Here is a 26769-nt window from a genome sequence, read left to right as displayed (position 1 = left end):
AATCTGTCCTCAGATTAATACTCACGCGTGATTTGTGCAGTCGCAGGGCTGCACCGGCTTCCTGTATTCTGATTGGTGGAGCGCGCTGTCACTAAAAGTATATCCGCCTCTTGCTCTGTTTGGTTGGAGCTCTCTGCTACCCTTTCTCTCGGCGGTGGGTCGGAGCCGCTGTCCCTGGCCTCGCATGTTCCCCTCTAAATTCCTGTTTTCTATTTGATGCCCCTATTGTACATTTGATCCATTTAGACCCTTCTGTTAGGCCACAGTCGGGCGTCCATACACCGTTTTTTATTTGCCCCAGTATTTGGCATTTTGAGACTTAAACACGAACATGGCCGTGGTGAGCGGATCGTCTGGGCCGGTTGCCCGGCTTGAGGGCCGTGAATTCGAATACATGATGAAAAAGCGCTCGGTGACCATCGGGCGGAACTCGTCTCAGGGCTCAGTGGACGTGAGTATGGGCCACTCCAGCTTCATCTCCCGGAGGCATCTGGAGATATTCACCGCCAGCGACGATGGCACCGGCAACGGGGATTTTTATCTGAGGTGTCTCGGTAAAAACGGGGTGTTTGTAGATGGAGTGTTCCTGAGACGGGGCGCCCCTCCTCTGCAGTTACCACGAATGTAAGTTCCCCCTCTCAGCGAACATGTGGATGCTAGCGCTAGTAGCCGAGAAGCTAAAGTTAACAGTCAACAACATTGGGTTGATAGTGGCTAGCAGGGTTGAGAGCACCACGTGTTTTAGCATGTTAGCAAGAACTCCGCATCCTGTTCCCTATGCCATTTTCTTTGTTGACATTTTTGTTAGCAACAGCGTGAATTAGCCGACTGCCTTCACCCCACATTCCCTCATGTGGTTATCTTTGCGTTCGCCGCATTCCACTGTGTCTGTTTTGGTGGCTACATAGCCAAAATAACTAGGCTAGCACACAGCTTTGGGGACGCTGTTGTTGATATTGACTAGTAGCAGCTTTTTCTGTCACGTGTACACCCGTACGTCAGAAATGTATATCTTGTGATACTGTAAACATTCGCCCTTGTTGTTATGCAAACACGTTAGCTAGCAGTTAGCTGGTGCTTCTGAATGGAGCTCCTCTCGACCCCTAAACGTAAACAAACCAGCCCGTCCCCGCCCTACCGGCTCACAACAGAGCCTGCGGGACCTTTGGCCTCTGTTCAAATTCGAATTCATGCGCGCTGGTGTATTTAAGTAGTTAATTATGAACAGTATTGATAAACGAGAATTGACCCTCCTCATTCATTTCAAAGTTAAATGAGAAGTTTTTCCCATAGAGGTTGGTTTGCCTCTCCAAAAGAAAGTTCCAGAGCTATGTTGTAGCCTGCACCGTGCCATTGTTTATCTTTTGAGGGTTGTTGATAATGTGCTGTTGTGAAATGTGCTGATTTCTCAACACACTTTTATTACTCAGGAATGTATCGCCCTGATCAATGGAATTTTAAATATATGCTGCCTGATGTGGATTGCCAGAGAGAAAGTTATATACAGGGGTGCACATAACTTTTTTTTTAGTGAGTTACTCAGATGAGTACCAGGAAACAGCGTTTGGTACTCAACCCACACGAAGCGTGGTCCTCTTCAGTGTCTTCACTGTCCTCTATTTACACTTCTTGCATGCTAGATGTCGATGAAGATGCACCTCCCTGTCTCTTTTTAAGCCTCCGATTTGCTTTCTCCAAAACTTGTTGCCAAAACTGTGAAGTCCTAGCATTTCCTGAGGCCAAGTTGAAGGATCAAATACTAAGAAATGATCACATGACTTGAAGTCATATCTGATTTCAGATGTGGGAAGTTACTAAGTACACTTATTCAAGTACTGTACTTAAGTACTTTACTTGACTTTGATCTACTTTGTAAAACTAGCTGCACCTTTACCAGCTTTGATAACACTTTAATGATCAATCATTACAAAACATATCATATATATTATTCTGAAATTGACCAATCTGCACTTTAGGCGCATTCACACCGCAGTACTTTTCCCACAAATGTTCATAAGAACTTAGTTCATGAGAACTCTTTAGTTCTCATGAACTAAGTACAGATCGCGACCCTTCACTTCGTAGACTGCCACCCAAAGTCCCCGGAGTTGGGGACTGGCGCGTAGTGACACAAGGGACGTTACGCAATTCAGATTTTTGCCGTGTACCTGCGTACCAGTTATGTACACCCCTGGTTTTATATAAAGGTAAGCAATAAAGTCATAATTATTAGTGCACATTACTAGTTATGTGCGCTGGTAATGCTTAAAGTTGGGGTAGGTAAGTTTGAGAAATCGGCTCGAGATACACGTTTTGTTATATTCCATGGAATGCTCTTAACATCCCGATAGCAATGAATATCTGAAGTGCTTTGACAAAAAATCCATAAAAAATGTAATCTGGAAGCCGTAGTACTGTAAAAAGCACGACCAATCATTTTAGCCGGCCCGGCTAAAATAACTGGATGGCCTACCTGCCTGTCAGCCTTCCATCTGTGCACAAATGTATCTCGTACCCTCATTGGTCATGTGCGCGTTCGTGTGTGTTGGAGGAGGGGCTCTGTAAGGAAGTGGCAGATTTTTTCCGGCTGTGTATTTTCAAATTCTAGCGCACTCGAGCTGGTTTCTCCAAAATTACCTACCCCACCTTTAAATGAGAATTTTATTAACAGAAAACAAATATTTTATTATCAACAAATGTGTAATCAATTGTTTTATGTACATTTAAACCAAAAGTATAAATGTGTAACGTGCATGTTCTAGTGCCAAGTAACTTCTGGATTAATGGACAATGAAAACTACAAAACAGAATAGTAACTAGGGATGCTCCGATCGATCGCATAATGTAAAATTGTGACGTAAAATACATGACACTTTTCTCTGTGCGCAGCAAAACAAGCTCGCTAAAATGGCTTCACCAGTCTGGCAGTATTTTAAGTGTCCGAAAATGACAATAAAATAGCGGTATGCAATGTGTCTGAGCAGAAATCCTGCAGCTCCACCTGCTATGACGGACCGGTGAGCAGAGCAGAACACACACTTACGGTACGTCCACACAGCAGCTTTTCAAAAATCTTGAAAATCTTGGAGCTGGGCGTGTCTGACAGCTTGGGGATTTTTTGCGAGCAATGCGACCAACAACCAATCACATGAATCTCCCGCCCCTGACATACAAAGCAAAAAACCCCGGGGATTTTATGCGAGCAATATATATATATAAACTCCCCAAACAGGCGAAAATCTACCAGTTTCACCCACTGTCTCTGCCACCTCCCTCCATGCCTGGTTCCTCCGGTTCGTATCCCGTTAATAGTTCTGGTCGTAAAGAACCGGGTGATTTGCTACCGTAATTTCTCGTTTGGAATATGAGGAAATGAACTGCGGTCTGGTTCTCCCTGCTTACACGCGGTTTGATTGGCTAGCGCTTCTACTGTCAGATTTGCATAAACGTGTTTTGATTGGCTGGCACTTCCAGCTCAGCTTCAAAAGTTGAACATTGCTCAACTTTTGAATCCTGGACATCCTGAAAAACTTCGCTTCGCTCCCCCACAATGCAGTTCGGGGAAAAGCGAGGCAAAGTGACGTCATCCCCATTCAAAGTCAATGGGCAGAGAAGCGGTGGAAGTTGCTTCTGAAGCTGCTGTGTGGACGTACCGTAAGAGTTAGAACTAACACACTTGGCTATTTTATCTACCTCTGGAACAAGCTAAACTAGTTATAAATATATTTATTCTTCACTGTCGGGTCACTCATTACTGGATCAGTGAGCTGCATGAGATACTCACAGGCTGTCAGGAGGGGGGAGAGGAAAAGAGAGCGCGTCCGCTCATTTCTCCCGTGTTATTATTAGGGATGTCCCGATCACCTTTTTTTGCTCCTGATCCGATTCCGATCATTTGATTTTGACAATCTGCCGATACCGATTTTTCCCGATCCGATCTTTATGCAATGCATTAAGAGAAAAAAAAGGTAACAGATAACGGCTGGTCATCCAATGCGATGAATTCAGCTATCTTGGCTGTTATTTGTTTGGCCTTTTCACTGTTCTGGGGCAGTTTCTCTTTCCTTTTGAAAGTCTCTGAAAGTGTTTGTTGTTTCAGTGCCGTTACCTGAGTGGCCGCTGTGTACTCGCCGTGTTGTTGTTGGTGTTTGTTTCTCAGGTAGCGTAGCATGGTCATTTTTGTTTTGTAACATTAAATTAAAATAAATATTTTATATATAAAAAAAAAAAAATCCCGATTCCCGATTTTTTGAAAATCACGTGATCGGCTCCGATCCCCGATCACGTGATCGGATCGGGACATCTCTAGTTATTATCCAAAGTGAATGTAAACTTGAATAATGTACTTCATATGAATGTAATAATTATGTTGGTTGTTGTTTGTGGAAGCGCCAGTGAATGAGTTCCATTAACTGAGTTTTAAACATCACTTTAAATGGAAGATCCCCATAGGCCCCGCCCACTCGATCGGATCGGTATCGGCCGATACTGATTCCGGCGATCGGAGCATCCCTAATGGGAACATCATCTCTGGTTGTAAACAAACTACCCTGTATACATTGTGTTGAGAGGGATTTATTTGGGATTCAAAACAAACCATTATTGGTTGCAATAATTGACCAAAGTTGGTTGTACAATAGAAAAAAAACAGCCTCTGAACAGAATTGGGAGGGATGAAACCCTCTTTAATGGTCACACATGCAGAGCACACAGCACACACAGTGAAATGTGTTCTCTGCATTTAACCCATCCTAACACCAGGAGCAGTGGGCAGCTATTGTACAGCGCCCGGGGAGTAAGGGGGGTGTCCGGTGCCTTGCTCAAGGGCACCACGGCAGGGCAGGAGGACCTCTCCAAGTAGCAGTCCACACTCCATATTTTACGTCTGGTCGGGGACTTGAACCGGCGACCCTACAGCTCCCAGTGCAAGCCCCTACTGACTGAGCCACTGCCATTACAGGCCAGACTTTGCACACTGCTCTCGGCTATTGTGCAATCTTTTAACGTGAAACCACGTTTTACTGCACAAACTAAAAGCTTGTTTTGCCTTTTTTTTTAACCTCAAACTGGACTTTTTTCTCAAAAATATTGTCTGCAGCTGAACATGTTTGTGTTTTCATAACTAAATAGTAAATCAATGATTGCACTGCCACATCGTACATACACCCATGCATTTAATTAGTAGGCACCCAGAGGACCAAGGGAGGAAGAAGAAGAAGCGGTGGCGGTTTCAGGTTCTCGTATTGATCAGGCCCACTGCCAATAAAGAGCTTTTAATCAGTTGCACTATTTACAACAAGCACTTCCATAAGTAAGACACCTAGCACAGGCTAACATGATTTACTGTAATCCGCAAGCTCACTCAGACGACCCTCACTGTACAGGATAAGACTGCTAAAGCACAGATTGACAGCATGAGAGAACTTGCACAGCTTTGGCCCAGAGGACAGGTCTGTTGTATTCCAGGGATTCCTATTTGGTGATGTAAACAGAAAGGAACAGCCTTCCCTTCCCCTTTTTTCCCCTCCCCTCCATGTCCTCTCCCACACCCGAAAAACACTCCAAGTTCTTCCTGTTTCCTTTTGTTTACATTCTTATTTAGCATTTTGGGTGGGGGTGGGAGTGAAAATCAAGTGAAAGTTTTCAGTTGAACGAGCTTTGTTTGTTGCCGTCCTCACAGCTTGGCAGCATAGCAACTGTGCGTTAGTGTTCATGGAGTTCGGCCTCATTGTTCATACAGGAGAGAAATAGGGTCGATTTAAAGAGGCTTCAGTGAATGCATGCTTTCAGGGGGCTACTCAACAATAAGGACACAGTTTCCCATGACATTAAACCACACCCAGACTATATAAAATGTCCAATTATTAATTAAAAATAACGTCTTTTTAGTAGGGCTGAAACGGTTTGGGAATGAATTGATGTTTGGTCTAGGTGAGGAACCTCTTCATATCATCAAATAAGTGGCGATAAATTAAAGTCTAATATCAGTTTTGCCATTAAGTCCTTGGTTAGATCCTCTTGCATATTAACTCACTCTTTGATCAGATATTTCCTAAATTAAGCTTTCCTGACTTAAATTTAACTCACTTATCCTAGCTCTTAAAATATCTGCGTTTAAAGATTGAGAAAATAGTGTACATTAAATGTTTTGGGTCATTCAAATGCAACAATATAAGGACATTGCTGGTCCAAGCTTTCAAATGTGATGTTTTATTTCAATGTAAATCCAATATCTTTGGGTTTTGGTCAGACATTTATAGACTCAACAACATGTATTGATTAATTGAAAACTGTGAACTGATAATGGTAATTTGCACCCCCAGTTGCATTATATGGATTAGTTAGCATTTATCATTAAAATAGTATTCAACCCCATTCTCAAAAATCCATAAACCCAACATTAAAGGTGGGGTAGGTAATTTTGGAGAAACCAGCTCGAGTGCGCTAGAATATGAAAATGCACAACCGGAAGAAATCTGCCACTTCCTTACAGAGCCCCTCCTCCAACACACACGAACGCGCACATGACCAATGAGGGCGAGATAAGTTTGTGCACAGATGGAAGGCTGACAGGCAGGTAGGCCATCCAGTTATTTTAGCCGGGCTGGCTCAGATGATTGGTCGTACTTTTTACAGCGCTATGGCTTCCACAGATGAATTTTTTTTTTATGGATTTTTTGTCAAAGCACTTCAGATATTCATTGCTATCGGGATGTTAAGAGCATTCCATGCAATATAACAAAAAGTGTATCTCGAGCCGGTTTCTCAAACTCACCTACCCCACCTTTAAGTCTTAGCCAACCTGTGTCAATAGCTTTTAAAAACTGCCACGTTTAAAAGATCGATGTCCTATTACCATAAAAAAATTCTCAATTTAGCCCACTTTCTTCTTATTATATCTTGGATAATTTCTTATAAGTAGGGTTGGGTATCGGTTGAATTTCCACGATTCCGGTTCTTAACGGTTCTCAATTCCGATTCTTTGAGGAGCAAGGTAAAACAAATGATTATGTTCTTGTTGAGAAAAACAAGCATATCTGCCTTCTCAGGCATACCAGGAATAAATGTTTGAACATTTTAAAGCAAAATGCTTCAATCTGCTGCACTTGAAGCAGAATTACTAGAGATTAGATCTAGGGGGTACAACCAGGGTACAACATCCATATGAAAAAGATCGGTTTACATTTGAATAATTAAATAAGTATGTGAGCATAACCCATAGCCAATAACAAATACATGTAACGTATTTTATTTTTGTTGTTCATTCATATCTTATTTTTAGGGCTGTCAACAAAAAAAAATAACGCCACTAATTATTTTAACGCGATTAACGCATGTGTATTTTTTTTTCTCGGCCGCCCCGTAGTTTCAGAGCGCATCAAGTTTAAAATACCATCTACAAGCTGATGCTGACAGCCCCGCTCTTGCTGTCCGCTTGTGGCAGACCACACTTCCACGCTCACCGGCAGGCACCGACTGGCCATCGGGAGGACCGGGAGGGTGTGTGTATGTGTGGCCTGAGCGAGCGAGAGAGAGACCTTACTTGCATTGTTGTTGTTAGCATCTGGTGCTAGCTAGCTGCGCCAACGGATATAAGGAGCTGTTTAAATGAAAACAGAGGAGCGCTCTATCCACACAACTGCGCCGAGCACTTGACTTTATGCAGGCAGCCAGACAGCGGGACATTGTACGAAAAGTCAGCACACTCATCACGGGTAGTGCAACATGATTGCAGCGTCCAGGCAGCTCCCGTTTGAGCATATGCCTTGAGTTGCACATAGCTCCAACGATCACACACACACACACACACACACACACACACACACACACACACCACACCCCACACACACACACACACACACCATTTTGTATTGTATGAGAGAGGTTCCAGGTTGAATTGAGGCGAATATTTGTAATGTTCAGAGGTTGTTGTGTTTAATATTCATGAGAATATTTGTCATTGTTCAAATGATAATAAACACACATATAAAGCATATTTGTCCACTCATATGTTGATAAGAGTATTAAAAACTTGAAAAATATTCCTCTAAGGTACATTTAGAACAGATCAAAAATGTGCGATTAAATATTTTAATCGACTGACAGCCCTACTTATTTTACTATTTTATTTATGAATATTTTTTTATATCTCCAGTTTAAAAGGATATGTCTGGTTTACTGTCCTATAGTATACATTGGAATGATTTCAAACCTGTTTTATCCCAATAATTATAAAGGAGTGCCTTGGAAATATGTGTTTACATAAATTGTGATCAAAACGTTTGAGACCCACTGAGATAACTTAGACTAAAGTGAACTATCTAAACCCTCAGAGTCCTTTACCTCACTGAGCTGAAGTTATCAGCCTCAGTCTGACTGGAGAGGACTCTCCCTCCACCTTGTTGTAGAAACATCTTCTTCTTCCGTTAGAGCAGCTAGCACCAGATGCTAATAACAACAGTGCCGGTTCCAGTGCACCCTCGCTTTCTCCCACGCTCACTCGCACTTTGGCTGTGAGCTGCGGGCGCCAGATAAGCCAACATCCCCCATTTTCATCACTTGCAGCACCATCGTACAGGGCGAATGAAACGTGTAACCGGGGTGAAAAGGGTGTTACATTTACTTAATTATTACATTACATTACATGTCACTTGTTAGACGCTTTTATCCAAAGCAAATTACATACTCAATACTGTGGGCAATCCCCAGAGGAGCAATTTGGGGTGAAGTGTCTTGCCCAGGGACACAACGACATGCTGACTGCAGTGGGGTTTGAACCTGTGACCTCCTGATCTGAATACCAACTCACAGTCGAATGTTGTCGGTACCCAACCCTACTTATAAGGCATCTTGTTTTTCTACAATGTTAAATATTCATTCATTTGAGAAGATATGCTTATTGTAAGGGTCTAGTTTTAAATAAAGGACATCTCACATTATCCATCAAACCAAAATGTTCTCTAAAGTGTCGTTCCTTGAGTATTTTTTGTATAGATCGGGGGTCTGCAACCTTTTTGACCAAAAGAGCCATTTTGCTCCTTTTTCCAAAACATTTTTTTGTCTGGAGCCGCAAAACATATTTCATAGTTTTTTTTATTGTTATATCAGACAAAAACTAGTTTTTTTTTGCATTTATTATGCTATTTATTACATGATATAAAACTGTTAACCTCTAATAAGAAACAAAGAACTCTTATAAGGAGAATTAAAAATAATACACAGGCCTACTTTAAAATAAATTAAACGCAGCACTTGGGGAAGTCCTCTGCACATTTGAAGGGAAAACAAATATTATTAAAATGGGCCCACTTTGAAATAAATAAAACATATAGCTGCACCCTAAAAAGAGTTAAAGGTAGAGTAGGTAAGAATGGCGAAACCAGCTCGAGTGCGCTAGAATTTGAAAATACACAACCGGAAAAAATATGCCTCTTCCTTCAGACTTTCTTACAGAGTCCCTCCTCCAACACACACGAACACGCACATGACCAATGAGGGCACGAGATAAGTTTGTGCGTGCACAGATGGAAGGCTGACAGGCAGGTAGGCCATCCAGTTATTTTAGCCGGGCCGAGGCAGATGATTGGTTGTGCTTTTTACAGCGCTACGGCTTCCACAGATTAATTTTTGTATTTATTGTCAAAGCATTTAATATATTCATTGCTATCGGGGCGTTAAGAGCATTCCATGGAATATAACAAAGTGTTTTCTGAAATAAATTACATACCCCATTGAATTATGACTGAAGATCGTCAGCTGTCTTCCTCTCCCGTGTTGTTCCTCGATACGTAAAGGCTGCACCACCGTTGACAACTTCTCTCTACATATCAAACATACCGGTAAACCAGCATCGTTTGCTGTGAAAGCAGATAACTCTGTCCACGCAGAGTTAAATCCTGTGTTCCTCGGGTACTTTTCTTTGATTTATCCATAGTTCGCTCATCGAGCCGGGGGTTATTCGCCTCCAAGAAAAGGCGCTCGCGCGGGACCATAGCAGGATGTGACGCATATTTTAGTTGACCTAATTAAAACCGTTTTGTTTTTTATTTATGTGTCACAGTATCACCTCAAAATACAAGATACGAAAACATTTCAACCATGCAACAAAATATAAATAGTCCTACAAATACTTTTATTTTATTTCCTTCTTAGTTTTGTCTAAACTCAAGGGAGCCAGAGCAGAGGGCTTAAAGGGCCGCGGGTTGCCGACCCCTGGTATAGACTGACCACTTACCATTAGGGCTGCAACAAACGACTAATTTGATAGTCGATTAATCTATCGATTAATGAAACGATTAATCGACTATTCGGACTATTATGCCTTGCACAATTTCTCAAACGCTCTTATTTAGTCAACTTTTAGATTTAGTTTGAGGTTGTTTTAAGCATGTGGAAACTAACAATGAAGACAATAAAGATGAATACTTGATTACAACATACATATTATTAGATTAACTAAACGAATTGTTTACAAAATGAACATTGCTTTTCATTTAAATTAAATAAATAATATTTCACATCAAAAGAAACAAGTGTTTTAGCAAATAATAAATAATGTGATGACAGAACTGTAAACAGAATAGCTGAAACTTTAACAAACTAACTAATTCAGTTACCTCCAAATTATTACCCCATGTTTATATAATTGAGTTCACTCCGTGTGTTGCTGCTAGCATACATAACACCTGACGTGAAAACATTACTCGTGGACGGGGCTACAGAGCTGCTAGAAAGACAGTCGAACCCGGTGCATTTCTCCGTCTGGATGTGGAGCACTTTTGCTAAATGTTTAGACAAATTGCTCGTGTTACCGCCCTTACATGCTAAACTCTTATTGCACTTTTGGCAACGAGCATCGAGACGGGTAAAGTGTAACAGCACCTCGGAGCGGCGTTCTCTCCGCCATCTCCGCAGTGTGTTGCTGCATGTAGCAGCCGCGTGTGTGTAAACTGCCCCGCCCCCTCCCACACAGACCAGGGAGAGAGATCTCGTCTGATCGAAAATACATCATAGACGCATTTGTTTGTCTTTTTACATATTATAAACGAGCTGGCCACACTAAGACTCCGATATAATGTTTTTGTATCAATAATACATGACATATATTTTTTAAATGTCCCCAGTACCGATAACGTTGTAGCTTAACGGCGCGTAAAACGCACGTGATGACGTCACCAACGAATCGACGACTGAATTAGTTGGCAACTCATTTGGTAATCGATTTTAAGCGATTAAGTCGATTAGTTGTTGCACCCCTACTTACCATTACCAAAGACAAAGGCCATTAATATGTAAAATATAAAAGAAACCTTAACCTTGATTATATGCTAAGATTTTTCTAAACGAACTATGCTGCCAATGTTATCCTTATTATTTAATATTCGTTTATCAAAGCTGCACTAATGGTTAACATTCAGGCTTTGTCATGAGCCAAAATGTAATATTGGACATACAGCGGTTCGCATTTTCAGCAGCTTGTAATACAGACAAAAACACAAAAGAGGAGGATGGTTTTTGATATTTTATTAGTTCTTGATATATTTAGATATCACTGCCCTCACTCTGTCAGCTCTCCACAGCCGCTGGATATTGAGAAGTGCTCTGATGTTATTTAAAGGATCCTTCGTGACTTTGTCAGATCCACAGTAAAATCTCTACCCTTACTTGGAGGGTGCTGAGAGGGAACATGCACAATGAAAAGTGTCTCCCCTCACCAGTCTGGCCCCAGGAAGTGTTTCAGTCTCCTCCTGTGAGCAGCAAGATGTAGGTGTCAGGGATCCAGTTCTCTCAGCAGATGCCAGCTCTGTGAGGGCCTGGCAAAGAAACTGCTCTGCCTGGCCCTCTGTGACTAGAAGAAAACAAATGTGTGTCTGCTCCGTCTCCCCGGTGTCAGACTGCCTGATCCTAACAGTGATTTAGAAAGGTTCCTTCTATTCACCACTATCTGTGAATGTTGAACATTTCCCGTCACCAGCAAGGAGTCTGTTATTATCTAATTGTAAGGAATCCACTCAAAAATATGCGAGTTTCTGTTGGCAATGTCTCTGCATTCCTGAGTTAGTTTTGTTGGTTGTTTCCGTTTTCTTTTTTTATTCTACTGCATACCAAATGGAGAAGCCATGAGTTACATTTTTCATCCATTTATAGGCGCCCTGTTATGCTCATTCTTAGGTTAATGTTTGTATTTTGTGCCTCTACTGTGGTGTAACGGTATATGTATTCGTACCGAAAATATTCGATATGGGCCCTTCGGGTCGGTACACGAATATCACGTGAAATGTAAAAAATTTAGGACGTGAAAAACTTTTTGGAAGTACCGTACTTTTCGGACTATAAAGCGCACCTGCATATAAGCCGCAGCAGCTAAATTGTCCGTCTGTCTTGCTCTCGTTCTATATCTCGGTTCCACTTTTACTTTGGCGCGCTACCTGTCTCACTCTTTTCCGGACTCCAGCTTGTCCTGCTGGAGCCCGCCGCTTAAAGGTGGCGGGTGCGGACCGGTCATAGAGCCCATAGTGTTAAAGGTGGTTAATTTGACCTGTAAAATCCATAGATTTAGGGGGTTCCCTAGTGGCCGTTAGCTGTACAAAAAAAATGGGGGGGGGGGGGGGAAGTCGCGGCTTATAGTCCGAATAGTACGGTAATCTCAGGTGCAGCGTTCAGTGTAATTTGCTCACATTGGGTTCAACGCGTCATAGAGCGACCAAGTCATTTCATTGGACGAGAGGCATACTATGAGAGCTGGTCACAGGGATGCGTTCAAATGTAGTCAGTAGTTTGGGGAAATGGCGAACGCACATAAAGTTGAGCTCAAAAATTCTCCAGCATCATTGAAGTCTAGGAACATTTTGGTTTCGCAGTTACGTACAAGGATGACGGACAAAGACATGTGGACCGAACCAAAGCTGACCATTGTTCAACTAAAATTGGTTACGCGGCTGGCAATACTTCAAACTTGCACACTCATTTGAAAAGGCCTCACTGTGCGCCAGAGAAGCTTCCTGTTTAGGATTTTATCCTTTGCATACCATTTACATGCACAAAAATCTATATACAGTGGGGCAAAAAAGTATTTAGTCAGCCACCAATTGTGCAAGTTCTCCCACTTAAAAATATGAGAGGCCTATAATTTTCATCCTAGGTACACTTCAACTATGAGAGACAGAATGGTGGGAAATAATCCAGGAAATCACATTGTAGGATTTGTAATGAATTAATTGGTAAATTCCTCGGTAAAATAAGTATTTGGTCACCTACAAACAAACAAGACTCTGGCTCTCACAGACCTGTAACTTCTTCTTTAAGAGCCTCCTCTGTCCTCCACTTGTTAACTGTATTAATGGCACCTGTTTGAACTCGTTATCAGTATAAAAGACACCTGTCCACAACTCAAACAGTCACACTCCAAACTCCACTATGGCCAAGACCAAAGAGCTGTCAAAGGACACCAGAAACAAAATTGTAGACCTGCACCAGGCTGGGAAGACTGCATCTGCAATAGGTAAGCAGCTTGGTGTGAGAAATCAACTGTGGGAGCAATTATTAGAAAATGGAAGACATACAAGACCACTGATAATCTCCCTCGATCTGGGGCTCCACGCAAGATCTCACCCCGTGGGGTCAAAATGATCACAAGAACGGTGAGCAAAAATCCCAGAACCACACGGGGGGACCGAGTCAATGACCTGCAGAGAGCTGGGACCAAAGTAACCATCAGTAACACACTACGCCGCCAGGGACTCAAATCCTGCAGTGCCAGACGTGTCCCCCTGCTTAAGCCAGTACATGTCCAGGCCCGTCTGAAGTTTGCTAGAGAGCATTTAGATGATCCAGAAGAGGATTGGGAGAATGTCATATGGTCAGATGAAACCAAAATAGAACTTCTTGGTAAAACCTCAACTAGACGTGTTTGGAGGAGAAAGAATGCTGAGTTGCATCCAAAGAACACCATACCTACTGTGACACATGGGGGTGGAAACATCATGCTTTGGGGCTGTTTTTCTGCAAAGGGACCAGGACGACTGATCCGTGTAAGGAAAGAATGAATGGGCCATGTATCGTGAGATTTTGAGTGACAACCTCCTTCCATCAGCAAGGCCATTGAAGATGAAACGTGGCTGGGTCTTTCAGCATGATAATGATCCCAAACACACCGCCCAGGCAACGAAGGAGTGGCTTCGTAAGAAGCATTTCAAGGTCCTGGAGTGGCCTAGCCAGTCTCCAGATCTCAACCCCATAGAAAATCTTTGGAGGGAGTTGAAAGTCCTTGTTGCCCAGCGACAGCCCCAAAACATCACTGCTCTAGAGGAGATCTGCATGGAGGAATGGGCCAACATACCAGCAACAGTGTGTGAAAACCTTGTGAAGACTTACTTTCCACCATAATTTGCAAAAAAATTCTTTAAAAATCAGACAATGTGATTTTCTGGATTTTTTTCTTTTCTTTTTTTTTCTCATTTTGTCTCATAGTTGAGGTATACCCAGGATGAAAATTACAGGCCTCTCATCTTTTTAAGTGGGAGAACTTGCACAATTGGTTGCTGACTAAATACTTTTTTGCCCCACTGTAACACACCACAGGAAAGGGAAACCCCAAAAATGCATAATAGGGCTTCTTTGAGACAAGTAATGTAGGTTACTTATTCTCTTTTCAAATAAGAAGCAACATGTATGTGAATTCAAATCTAATCCTGTACATTATGCCGTTGGAACGATGTTGTTGGTTCATGTGCGGCCACTCTGCTGCCTCACAGCTCATTTGTGATAGTCCAACTGATATGGGGCATTTTTAGCAACATACTTGGACTTGAAACTTGAGTTTTTACTGTTTTGTGTATAGTTATTTATCAACAGACTTTTACACCAATACTGTACATTTGTGATAGGCTCTTATTGCCCCGACCCTGATGTACTGCCTTGTGGTAATGTTTCTGTTTTCATTTTTGAATGCCAATAACCCTCATTGTAGCATAACTAACATCTCCAAATTGGGTTCGGGTCTTAAATAACTATTAAATAAACATGGCATTAAAGCGTTTGCATATTGACCATTTTATACTTGATGAATAAATCACTATTGTTTAGCGTTCATTAGCACAAGTTAAGTACTTGCACTAAAGTAATTTGTTGCAGCCTTATTTATTACACAAGAGGAGTTAACATACAATTGAATGCAAGCATTGTCATTTTGTACATGGTGCTGAGACTAGTGGGCTGTTCGCATGTCCTAATTTGTATCCCTTGGCTTATTTTTCGCCGGTACTCCAGTGAGTAATAGCTCTGTGTTTTTGTCCTCTGCAGTGTAATAATGTGCAGTACTGTGATCATTTGCAGTTAGAAGCCGCACAAACTAAATATTTCCAGCAGTGCAGAGCTAGAAGGGAGCTTCATTAAGCCATTGCATCAGTATTGAAATGTAATAAACTTGCGCATTGTCTCTCGGCTAATTAGAGCCCGTCAGCTGAGGTTTACGTGTGGTTATTAAGCGCTCACTGATTTGCCTTCCTAATGTTGATATGATTGACGGGTACCTCTTCCTTACTTGCCAGCTCTTTAAAACTGTGTCTTGTTTTGTTTTGCAGGTGCACTTTCAGGTTTCCTAGCACAAACATCAAGATCACGTTCACAGCGCTGTCCAGCGGGAAGAAGGTGAAGCGTGAAGCTCCAGAGTCTCCGGTGAAGCCCGTACAGCCCATGATCTCCCCGCTGACCATCAACATTCCAGACAACATCGCTCACCTCATGAGCCCCCTGCCATCGCCCACTGGCACCATTAGGTACGCCCTTCTGCAAACTGTTGTGTTCCCTAGCTAAAAGCAGGAAGAACTTTTCCTAACACCAACAACAATTTGTGTCTAGAATGTATCCTCTGTAGAGGAGTTGTTTACTTGCCAGGTCATTTAGCATTAATTTGCCTCCTGCTTTTTGTTTTAAGATAATTCTTTTGGCCTATTTGTCTTTTTTCCTCGCAGAGAGTTGTTTTAAACCGGCCACAGCTAAGGCTTCAGCCTTGGTACAAGGGCACCATTGGCCCCATGTTTTGGGCTGAAGAATATGAAACATTTGAGTCCTGGCCAAAATAATTGCCATTCACTATGTTATCCTGAGAATCTCTTAAAATGGCTCTATAGTGGACTCCCTTAACCTGAAATGTTAAAGGAGAGGTGTCATGGCCATTTCCACTGATCATAATTCCATTGTTGAGGTCTACTAGAATAGATTTATACTGTGCAATTTTCCAAACTCACATTGGTTTCGCATACAGCATCTCTGTAAAGTATGTGTATTCACTCTCTCCACTAAACGGCTCGTTGCAGCTCTTGCCCCCCCCCCCCTGTGAGCCCAGTGTGCTCCGATTGGTCGGGACCAGTCGGGATGTTGTGAATCGCGCTGAGCTCCGTGGAGGTGTGATTTCCTTGTTTAGCGATACACAGCGAAACACAGCCAAACTCACCCTGAGCACACACAAAGTCACAGCCGAAGTAAAAACAATAAGTGTGGCTTGATATTGAGTAAGAAAAAGGTTGATAAACGCTGTGAGAATGGGTCTGCACAGAGAATTTCGCTGCGATCCCAACTGTCTGTTATCAGCCTGCAGCCAGGGAGGAGAAATCAGCTGAGCTGCATGCACTGAGTGTGTGAGGAAGTCCGTGGATTGGTCATGGACAATGACAATGACGTTTCACCAACGAGGCGTTTTGGGGAGGTAGTGTGTTAGAGTTTACTCGCTACAGGGTGTACTTTGAGGGTTTTGACTCTGCACACGGCTTACATGCATAAAAACCTTCATAACACACAAGGGGAGGGTAATAACCGGAAAAGCATGACATGTCTCCTTTAAACAAATGTCAGCATTGCATCACATATTCACAGGACATCCTTTTTAGTGAACTCAACAATCTTAAATAAGGTAATATTTAAAAGTAAAGTCCCCTGCATAAATATAAGGTCAATAAATGTTGAGGCTCAGCTTTTTCTTTTATGATAATTACTGCGGGGTTTTCGATAGTTTTTTAAAACTTTTTGAAGTTGCCATAGAGGATAATTTTGAATACCCGGATGATGAAAATGCTCCCCTTTTTTTCTTCAGTTGTGTAAACGTACCATTTTCTGATTCTAACACCTGAGATCAGTGCTCGGTGGTCCCTCCCTCTCCGCCTGTAGCCGACCTTGACATGGCCCTGCAGGGTGATCAGCTTAGGCTTAGTTCAGAGACTGCAGGGCTCAGAGAGAGAGGCGCCTCCATCTCAGACCCTCTTATCCTTTCAACCCTCTGATCTCAGCCAGATGGCTAAAAACCAACCAGGTTTCTTCTGTCATACGGGTCCCCTTTTCAAGGTTATGATATAATGTGTTTTCTCTTTGTAAATGAACAGTCGGCGTAAGATAAGTGGCACCAGGTGTAGCACAGTCCAGCGCTGCTGCTTCTTTGTGATGTGTACCAACATCTCCAGTCACCTAAGTCCTGAAATAAACATTAAAATATGTAAATGTGCCTTAATGTTAGGTCTCTTCCTCCTGGGTTATTCAAATAGATAATTGGACTTGGTTAAGATTGGTATGTGTTGTTGCTTAAGGCCTGATGGTGCCTTCTTAAATGACTGCAGTGTTTGAGAGGTGAGGCAATTTGCATAGATGTGGGACAAAAGCGTGCCTCTGCAGCACAGACTGCGCTTACTCCAACTGTGCCTCTTCTGGGATATAATAGCCTAGTTATATTTCCGATGGAAGCACCTAATAAACAACTAAATAAGACCTATAACGAATTAATATTCACAATATTTAAAAAAATGTCTCTGCATCTCACGGTTGTTATTGTGTTTCCTGCAGTGCTGCTAACTCGTGCCCCTCAAGCCCGCGGGGTGCAGGCTCCTCCAGCTACAGGATGGGGGGTCGCATGGTCAGCTCTGCAGAGCTGCAGCTCATGAATGACAACTCCCAGCCCGACAACGACAAAGACGCCTCTGGAGGGGACAGTCCCAAGGTGAGAGCGGGACCGCAGGACGGTCACTCTGTGAGGGGGGGGGGTTGCATCAAAGCTGACCCTCAGTTAGTGACACTGTTCAAAGTTTCATCACAATACTATTTTATATAATTTGATGTTTCTTTAGATATTGGTAAGTTATCAAACAAAATGTCATTTTGCATAGTCAGAATATTAAAAACTATAGTCCAGCATAAATGGCAGATTATCAAGTTTAAAAAGACAGAACTAATAAATATCAAATATTTAGAAAGATTTCTTTCAAAATGTAAATGATCAGAATGTTTGCTAATTGGTTTCTCTATAAATTAAATGATTCATTTCAGCTCCAAGCTATAACAACATATCGCCATCTCTACCCACAAACTAATAAAGGCTATATTTTGGTCCAGCAACCGTTGTTATTTTTTGCAAAAACTGAATTGTATCCAACCAAAATCTTATATACTAGATGTTTTATACTATTATATGCCTAACATTTCAGACAATATCCAGTTTGGCAGTGTTTTTAGACTCTAGCAATACAATAACCACAAGACTAAAAATGGGATTAAAATCCACATTTTTAAACTGAGAATGGAGAAAATGATATACTTTGTTTGTAATGTTTGCTTCATACTTAAATATGCATTTCTCCTCTGCTCCACAGGATGACTCCAAACCTCCGTACTCCTATGCACAGCTGATAGTCCAGGCCATCACACTGGCTCCAGACAAGCAGCTCACACTAAACGGAATCTACAATCACATCACAAAGAACTACCCCTACTACAGGACTGCAGACAAGGGCTGGCAGGTGAGTCCTCTGAAGGGTCTCTGCCCCAGAACCTGCTCAGAAGAATTACAAATGCATCATCAAAAATACTTTTTTTATTTTCACGGCAACACCCTCACACAATTTGTCCTCTGCTGCAGAACTCTATTCGACACAACCTGTCATTGAACCGTTATTTCATCAAAGTGGCGCGGTCGCAGGAGGAGCCGGGCAAAGGCTCCTTCTGGAGGATAGACCCGTCCTCAGAGGGCAAGCTCATCGAGCAGGCCTTCAGGAAACGAAGGCCCCGGGGCGTGCCCTGCTTCAGGACCCCACACGGACCCCTCTCCTCCAGGTCTGCTCTCATCCCACTGTCACACACTCAAGATGTGATTCATACACACATCATTCAGTAACTGTAGCGTTCATTAGCACAATCTTTTTTTTTGTATTACTAATTGTAGTTTTATTTTGTTAATAAATAAAAGAGCACCTTTTTTTTTTATTTTGTTCAGAGGAAAACATGCTTGAGATACATTGCTTAAAATAAATGAGTTGCAAAGCATTAATGATTACATCGATCTCACTAAAGCCTTATATGGCAACATTTAAAAACATGTCCAGGGTCCAGTACTTCATTTATCAAAACATTTTACTAAAAAAACAACCAGAAATTGCTCCCACTCTCAAATATTCCTTCATTGTTGTCCATAAACTATAACAATGGTTTGCTTTTGATGTCATTGATGTTCACTCATGGTGCGCATGAAGGTCCAGGGCTCGACATTAAGGACTGCCCGACGGCCCGGGGCCATCTAGTATTTAGCTCGGCCAATGAAGCCTCACCTGCTGGTTGCCCGATCGGGCAATCTATTATGCCAGTATCATGCAGCTCGCGGATCCAGTAATGAGTGACCCGACAGTAAAACTAAACATATCTATAACTATTTTAGGTAGTTTGAGAGGTAATTAAAATAGCTACGTGTGATATTCTAACCTGAAGTGTGTGTTTTGTTCCGCTCACCGCTGCATGTGCTTATGCAGAGCTGCGTGTCGAGTCTCGACACGTTAGCAGCAGCTGATCTCTCTCTCCCGTCAGATTAGACTTCACTCGCGTTTATGTCCATATCGATCAGATCCAGCTAGTTCTAGCTAATGATATGACTACCTGCTTATTAAAAGACAACTACACAATAAGTGTCGCTATGCAACTGGATGAGGCCCCAAAGTATAGCGCAGCATTATGCATTTGTTTACATAACCACCGGAACCCCGAGGCATTACCAACAGATCAACGCACAATCAACCCACACAGGACATCTCTTTCTCCACATTAAGTGTTAGACATTAGAGTTGACTATTCTGGTCTGTCACATACTCTTCTTGTCTGTCACATAAGTGGCGCAACTGAAGCGGTATTGCTCTAAAGGGAAATTATTTTGACCGAAGATATTTAGATTTGCGGCTAACGGGAACTCTGACGTGTGCTTCGCGGATGCGCTCGGCTCCTCTCGACTGCTGCTCGGGTCTGCTCGGTCAGCTTCCGGATGAGGAGGCATTCGTTCGACCAACTTACAGTAGTTAACATTACAAACATTTTTAACAGGGGCCATACTAGTGTAAATAATGTTTGTTTTGGCAGTTATAACTGAATGTAATGTGTTCTACTTTTTTCCATCTGGGAAGGCATTTGCCTTCATCAGATGGAAAGTGTTTTGACCAACAACTTAAGTATTTCTTATAGCTATGCAGGGCATGCAAGCGAGCAAACACAAACAAGAACAAACAAACAGGGCCATCTCCCAAAATCCTTAATGTCATGCACTGAGGTCGGCTTCATACCGAACACAATCTTAACCACCTCTTTAATAACTGTAAAATATTGATTTAGCTGTAAGATGGTTAACCCTCCTCTCTCTGACCCTCAGGAGTGCCCCAGTGTCTCCCAATCACTCGGGTGTCCTCTCCGCTCACTCCAGCGGCGTCCAGACTCCTGACAGCCTCTCACGAGAGGGCTCTCCGGTCCCCCTGGAGATGGAGACCACCTCGGCCCCTGCCCCGACCATCCCCACGGTGGTCCAGCCCAAACTGGCAGTCATCCAGGAAGCACGCTTTGCACAAAACACACCAGGTATAAAACCCTTTTTCACAATTGCATTTGTAGTTACAACTTGAGTGACTATAGAGACTTCAACACTGGATATTTTTGGTTTAGGTACTTTGAACATGTCTACATTTTACTCTTAAAAAGCTGTTGGAAGCAATAATATAAGTTACCTCCATGATTTCAAATAAACAAAGGTGTATATTAAATATCCCTGTGTCCCTCTCGGTCTCTTCTCCAGGCACGCCTGTTAACAACCAGCCGGTACTCATAGCAGTCCAGCGCCAGTTACCTCAGAGCATCAAGCCAGTGACCTACACCATGGCCTCCCCGGTGAGCACCAGCAGCTCGCAGCCGGCCATGCAGACGGTGCACGTCCTGCAGCAGATCCCAGCCAGCTGCATCAGCTCCGCCGTACTCGCCCAGCCAGGCACCATCATCAAGGGCGAGCTGCAGGAGAACGGAGACCACACAGGGCTCAAAGGTGAGGCAGGGGCATGCTGGGTAATGTTGTTATCCACCACCATTTTGTAAATTGGCACACATCTGGAGTTCATCTCAATTGATTATTTCGCCTCCTCCTTTCCCTCACTCGGGTCCCTTCCTTGCGTCTTAGCTCCGCCTCCGCAAGACGCGAGCGAGAGACACCAGGAAGAGACGCGAGGACAGAGGAGTCCTCAGGTATTAATAGGGATGTCCTCGTTCACTCCAACGTCACCATAAACAATGCCCGTTACTTCTGGTGCGCGCAGTTTTATCACCCGTCACTGGACTCCCCTCCACATAAATCCCTTCAAACCTGAGATTTAGTTTTCTCATTGAAATGATTTCGTCCATCTCTTCCATTCATCTCTTTTATTATAGTTTTCTATGTATTATTTACGGTCCTGTATTTGTTTTTCCAGGTATAACTTTTCATTTAAGTTATAATAATACATTTCATTTCCAAGCGCTTTTTCAGGTGCTCAAAGACGCTTTACAGTGGTGATAAAACGAGATAATGGAATAAAAAAATATTAAAACAGCAACGCAACATAATTCAATAATTAAAAGCCAGTCTGAAGAGGTGTGTTTTGAAGGTGGGGGGGTCGGTGCAGTCTCTGATGTGTGGGGGCAGCGATGGAGAAGGCTGTTAATAATAATTGATGGATTAATTTCATTATGGTATTTGAGCTAGTTTCAGATCAACTTGTGTATTGGATGTTGTTATTTAACTAATACATATGTTAGTGATTTGTGTCCTACAGAAGAGACACAAATCACTAACATATGTATTAGTTATTCTACCCCTATTTGTATATGTCCTAAATGTTTGACGTTCTGTGGGTCTACCACACATGCATCAAAAACCACAAGTAAGAACTGCAAGTTATTTTATAAGCAAAACATTATTATTGAAATTGTAAGTATATTTCACACGTTTTTATAGAGTATGATCTCCTCATTCGTTTAAAAAGATGTATCTATTTTACTCATTAAAGAAACATTTAATGACTCTGATCCTCCTTTAACGGTAAGATCAGCTGCAGTGAGCAGAGGCTGTGAAGGTGGGGGCGGAGCTCTGATGGGCAAGTAGTGAAAACACTTCCGCGTAGTCTACACTTGTGTATCCTCTCGTCTCCTCTGGAAGTCTCCTCCCTCCCCCCTCCTCGATGTGCATTTAAGAGATTGGGACGTCCTTCAACATGGCGTGTCTTGATCGATGTCTGGGTCAAGTCCCGAGGAGAGAGGAGTCGAGGAGGGACATTGAGATTAACCTCTTGTTTACTTGGGTACTGAAAATGTTTTGGCATCAATACAGTATTGGTACCATAATAAAAATATTTTAGTCGATACAAAGCCGTACTGGCATCAGTGGCTTTCACATGAACATTCATGTTCCTGGCTGGAACATTTTCCTGAGTCTCGTCTCCCTAGATAAAGACGTTCACCGACGAGGACAAAAAGTATTATTTCAAACATAATAACTGGTTATGTTTCCATCTTCAATGATAGCTAATACAGAAAACCTTAGCTTGTTAAATGAGAAACGAATACTTAAAATACTTTATTATTTTTTAGAACCTTTATTTAATTTTAGTGAAGCATAAAAAGTGGCTCTAAAACTTAATTCATAGAAAAGTTTGGTCTCATGTCGAACTAGAGCTGAAGATGAATTCCACACCTGATTTATGATCCTCTGAATGGAGACATGAAACAAGATCTACATCCACATGTTTGTTAGCTTCAATGCTATTTTCACTAGCTTGTTAGCTTTAACCATATCTTTACTGTAAGAGAGCCTGGAGGGATTATTGAGTGAGATATAGCTCTTTTCTAGTCAATTATTTATCATCTTTAATTTACTAAATGAATCATACTACTGCTGGTTTCCTAACTGTCAATTCCTCTTCTTACTGTTAAACTAGAATACCTTTTTCCCCTGAAGTCATTGTTGAAATGTGTCTCCCAGTTAAAGTGGAGACGGTTCCCACCATCACCTCTATAGGCGGCTCCAGTCGCATCATCCAGAGCTCTCAGTCCGGTGGCTCGCTGCAGACTGTGACCATCGTGCAGCAGGCACCCATGGGTCAACACCAGCTGCCCATAAAGGCCATCACACAGAACGGCACCCACAGCGTCACCACTGCCATCCACGGAGCCACCAGCTCAGGTGAGAAGCAACTCTACGACGAGCAGGAAGAGAACATGGAGGGTTTAGGTGTTGATTGTTAAGTCTGAAGAAAGTATGCATCATGTATTCGCTGAATAGTTTACATTCAACAATAATGGACAAAATGTGGAACAATGAAGCAAGACTTAACCCGAATGTTACGTAGTGATGTCAGTACATTAACGGAAGTAAACAAAGGAGTCCAATGGTGGCGTTTCAGCAGGGAGGGAGGGGAGTGTGGGAGAAAAACTGCCTCTGAATGGAACACAGGGATCCGAGCCTTCGCAGAGCATTCACATGCAAACACCTATAGCACACTACGGGAAAGGGAAAAGCCCAAAAAGCCAAAAGGGGCCTCTCTAAAAAGTGTTCAGATTAAACCGACTGCTTTCCACTCTAGTTGTCATGACCTAATGTTAGTGGGATTGTTACTCACCCTAATATTTAAGGCAGTACTCTGACACGATTAAAACTTTCTCTGCCTCCACTGAATCACAGAAAGCCACAGCTCCCACAGGCTTCCTGCTTACAGATGTCGGTTAACCACACAATGACTTCCACGGCTAACCCCCCTCTTCCCATCTGTTTCCCCTCCAGCTGTGGCCAGCCCCCTCCACCTGCTGGCGGCCCACGCCTCCGCCTCGGCCTCCCTCCCCACCAAGCGTCAGAACGGGGAGCAGCAGGCCAGCGAACAGCCGGACGCCAAGCGCATCAAATCAGAGGACGAGGCGGCCTCGACCCCGGCGAACTCAGACTCGTCAGCAGCTAACGACCCCGGCCACAACTAGTCTGTACAACACACACCACACAACCCCCTCCCCCCACAACCACCACCACCTTCTCTCTCTCGTCCCCGTCGTTTTGTTTCGTTTCTCTTCCTTCAACCACTGACTCCTGAGGTGCCAAACTGAGAGGATTCTTTTCATTTTTCTGTTCTAGAGCAACATGAGAAAAAAAAAGATAATGTCTACCCCTTTAAAGACTTGAATGTGGGTTGAGAACAAAAATAAAGAAAGATGAACTCAAAGGTGTGTCCCCTGTGAGCCACTGAAACAGGAGAGTGACTAAACCAAGACCACAGGAAGCCTTAACAACAATTAACCCTTAAGAGCTGACCTTTGACCTGGAGCGGCCCCGCGCGGGGAGAGGCCCTAACGGAGCTCGGGGCCGAACACCACCTTTCTGTCGAAACTACCTCAGAGCAGACAGGAGACCACACCTTCCCACCCCCCTTCTGTCGGGGCAGCTCGGGACGAAGCAACCAAGCGACGAGTACGACGAGCATTCAAAGGTTTAAAGAAAATAAATGAAAAACGGTCAACGCATTCAGAAAGGGATCAACTCGGAGCCAATAATCCTGAAACTCTGGCAGCTAGCCTCTCACAATACTGACCTTCCTTCGCAGCTGTACGTAGATATGCAGTATTTTGTTGTTCAAATGTGGAGCATAGGATTTTTTTTTTTTATGTATTTTCACTTATCTAGATAAGTAATAATTTAATGAAAGGAAGCGTACAAAATAATGAGGTCGACGACATTTCGGTTACTAAGTTAGAAATCTCACTTTTTTATGTGGACTTCCTTTTTCTGTTCGGTGAAACAGTGTAATTAGTTTTTTTCGTAATATTCGTTTCTTTCCCCCCCTCGTTCTGACATATCCATATAACATTTGCTTAGTTATACCTACATATTTTAATACTTGCACAGATAACCGATATAAGCATATGAAATCTCTCCATGTGTAGTTCCAGATGTTGACCTTTGCATGTATCCGACAACATGAGAGTTGTTAACTGTAAATTGAACGGAGGAAAAAAGACCTGCTTTGTCCAAACCAGACCTGCACTTGATTAAATGTTTGTGTTTTCATTTCCCTTCTCTTCTTTTTTGTTTTCCTCCTCCTCCTTGTCCCTCCCAGCTGTGTTGACGTTGTGGTGTTGGCAGACCCCCCTCCCCCCACTTTTGCTTGATTATTTTACTACTCTGTTCCGGCGACCTGGCGAGTCTGTTTTCTGATTGTACACGTTCCAAACAATAGTAAAAGAAAAAAAAATTGATGTTTGTTCTGCTTAAGTGGAGAAATGCTTTTTTTTTTAATAAATTAATTTAAAGCCCTTTTCTGTATCAGTACATTTTGCTTTATTGGTGTAATTGCTGCTCCACTCCACAAGGGGGCAGTGTGCTCCTATACTGCCCCAGATGGAACCATAGATAACTTGCCCCATGAAATAATTTTCTATGAATTCTGATGTAACAGCATTGTTAAATTGGCGCACGTTCATCTCACACATATCCAGGATTAAAAATCTACATTTACTTGAACAAGTCACTCTTTCTTCTTCACAACAGCATTGCCGGAATCATACTCTATTAGCATCAACACCCTAAAATCGATTCAGTGGAAATTGAAGAGTTTCTTTACAGAGTCCCTGCTCTCTGGGTGTTTCTCAGCGTTGTGTTTCTGGATAAACAGACTCCCAGCAACTTAAGAACAATTATTCAGTTTGCACCCCGCCCAACGTTCCTCCTTTGTGTTGGACGGGCTAAATAGAGCTGCGGTCCCTCACATTAGAGGCTACAGGAGATTCAGATAAAGCTCTGAGCAGATGTGCAGCAACAAACCTATGACTTTGTTAGCCACTTATCACATAAATGATAAGAATATATAGAATTCATTTTTGAACACCCTGTTCTCAGGTAATCAGTATCTGTGTTTGCCCGCCAGCTAACCAATCAGAGCAGACTGGGCTCTGGTTTCAGACAGAGGGTGAAAAGAGGTGCTGCAGCACAGGCAGGATGAGAACAATAAAGAGTTTTGAACATTAAAGCATGGAGACGTGTCCCAGTAGAGATACACTATACTAATATGAACCTGAAATGAGGATAATTTGTCCTCTTTAAACGGGAGTTTGCAGACGTCCTCAAATTAAAATCCAAAATATAACCAACAAAAAAAAGATAATGTATTGTTAACGGTTAATATAAACTTCATTGATACTTGGTGAAACTCATAAGCAACCTTGAAGTATAGATAGTGAAAAAAGCTCCTCTTTTAACAGCTGCAAAGGTGACGTAGGTTTAATATAATGAACACTTTTTTTGGAGACTTTAAAGGTCACATGATATAGAAACTAAATAAAAGCACAACATTTTATCAGTAAGATATTCATGTAAAAATAAGAAACAGTATAATTCGAATTACAATATGTGTATAAAATACAAGAACCTCTAAAATCCAATTAACAAATTATTTTACTTCAATTCATTTGATAACA

General features: G+C 42.4%; 1 protein-coding gene across 1 annotated transcript; it reads left to right on the top strand.

Annotated features, from left to right (window-relative positions):
• The first annotated feature begins 134 nt into the window (after positions 1–134).
• foxk2b (forkhead box K2b) lies at positions 135–25609 on the top strand. Its single transcript, XM_034089066.2, has 9 exons — positions 135–624; positions 15582–15776; positions 17830–17983; positions 18633–18779; positions 18899–19092; positions 20666–20868; positions 21083–21325; positions 23294–23494; positions 24092–25609. Exons 1-9 carry the CDS (start codon positions 332–334, stop codon positions 24280–24282), a joined length of 1821 nt encoding a protein of 606 aa, XP_033944957.1. The 5' UTR covers positions 135–331; the 3' UTR covers positions 24283–25609.
• The last annotated feature ends 1160 nt before the right edge of the window (positions 25610–26769 follow it).

The sequence above is a fragment of the Pseudochaenichthys georgianus genome, chromosome 8, assembly GCF_902827115.2.
Source record: "Pseudochaenichthys georgianus chromosome 8, fPseGeo1.2, whole genome shotgun sequence".
Lineage (NCBI taxonomy): Eukaryota > Metazoa > Chordata > Actinopteri > Perciformes > Channichthyidae > Pseudochaenichthys > Pseudochaenichthys georgianus.
This window is presented reverse-complemented; position numbering and strand designations above follow the sequence as displayed.

Excerpts from the sequence above, each read along its gene's own strand:
- foxk2b (XM_034089066.2), top strand. The coding sequence starts at position 332 with ATGGCCGTGGTGAGCGGATCGTCTGGGCCGGTTGCCCGGCTTGAGGGC. Across the intron at positions 20,869-21,082 it reads CTTTGCACAAAACACACCAG|GCACGCCTGTTAACAACCAG; the intron begins GTATAAAACCCT and ends TCTCTTCTCCAG. Across the intron at positions 21,326-23,293 it reads AGACCACACAGGGCTCAAAG|TTAAAGTGGAGACGGTTCCC; the intron begins GTGAGGCAGGGG and ends TGTGTCTCCCAG.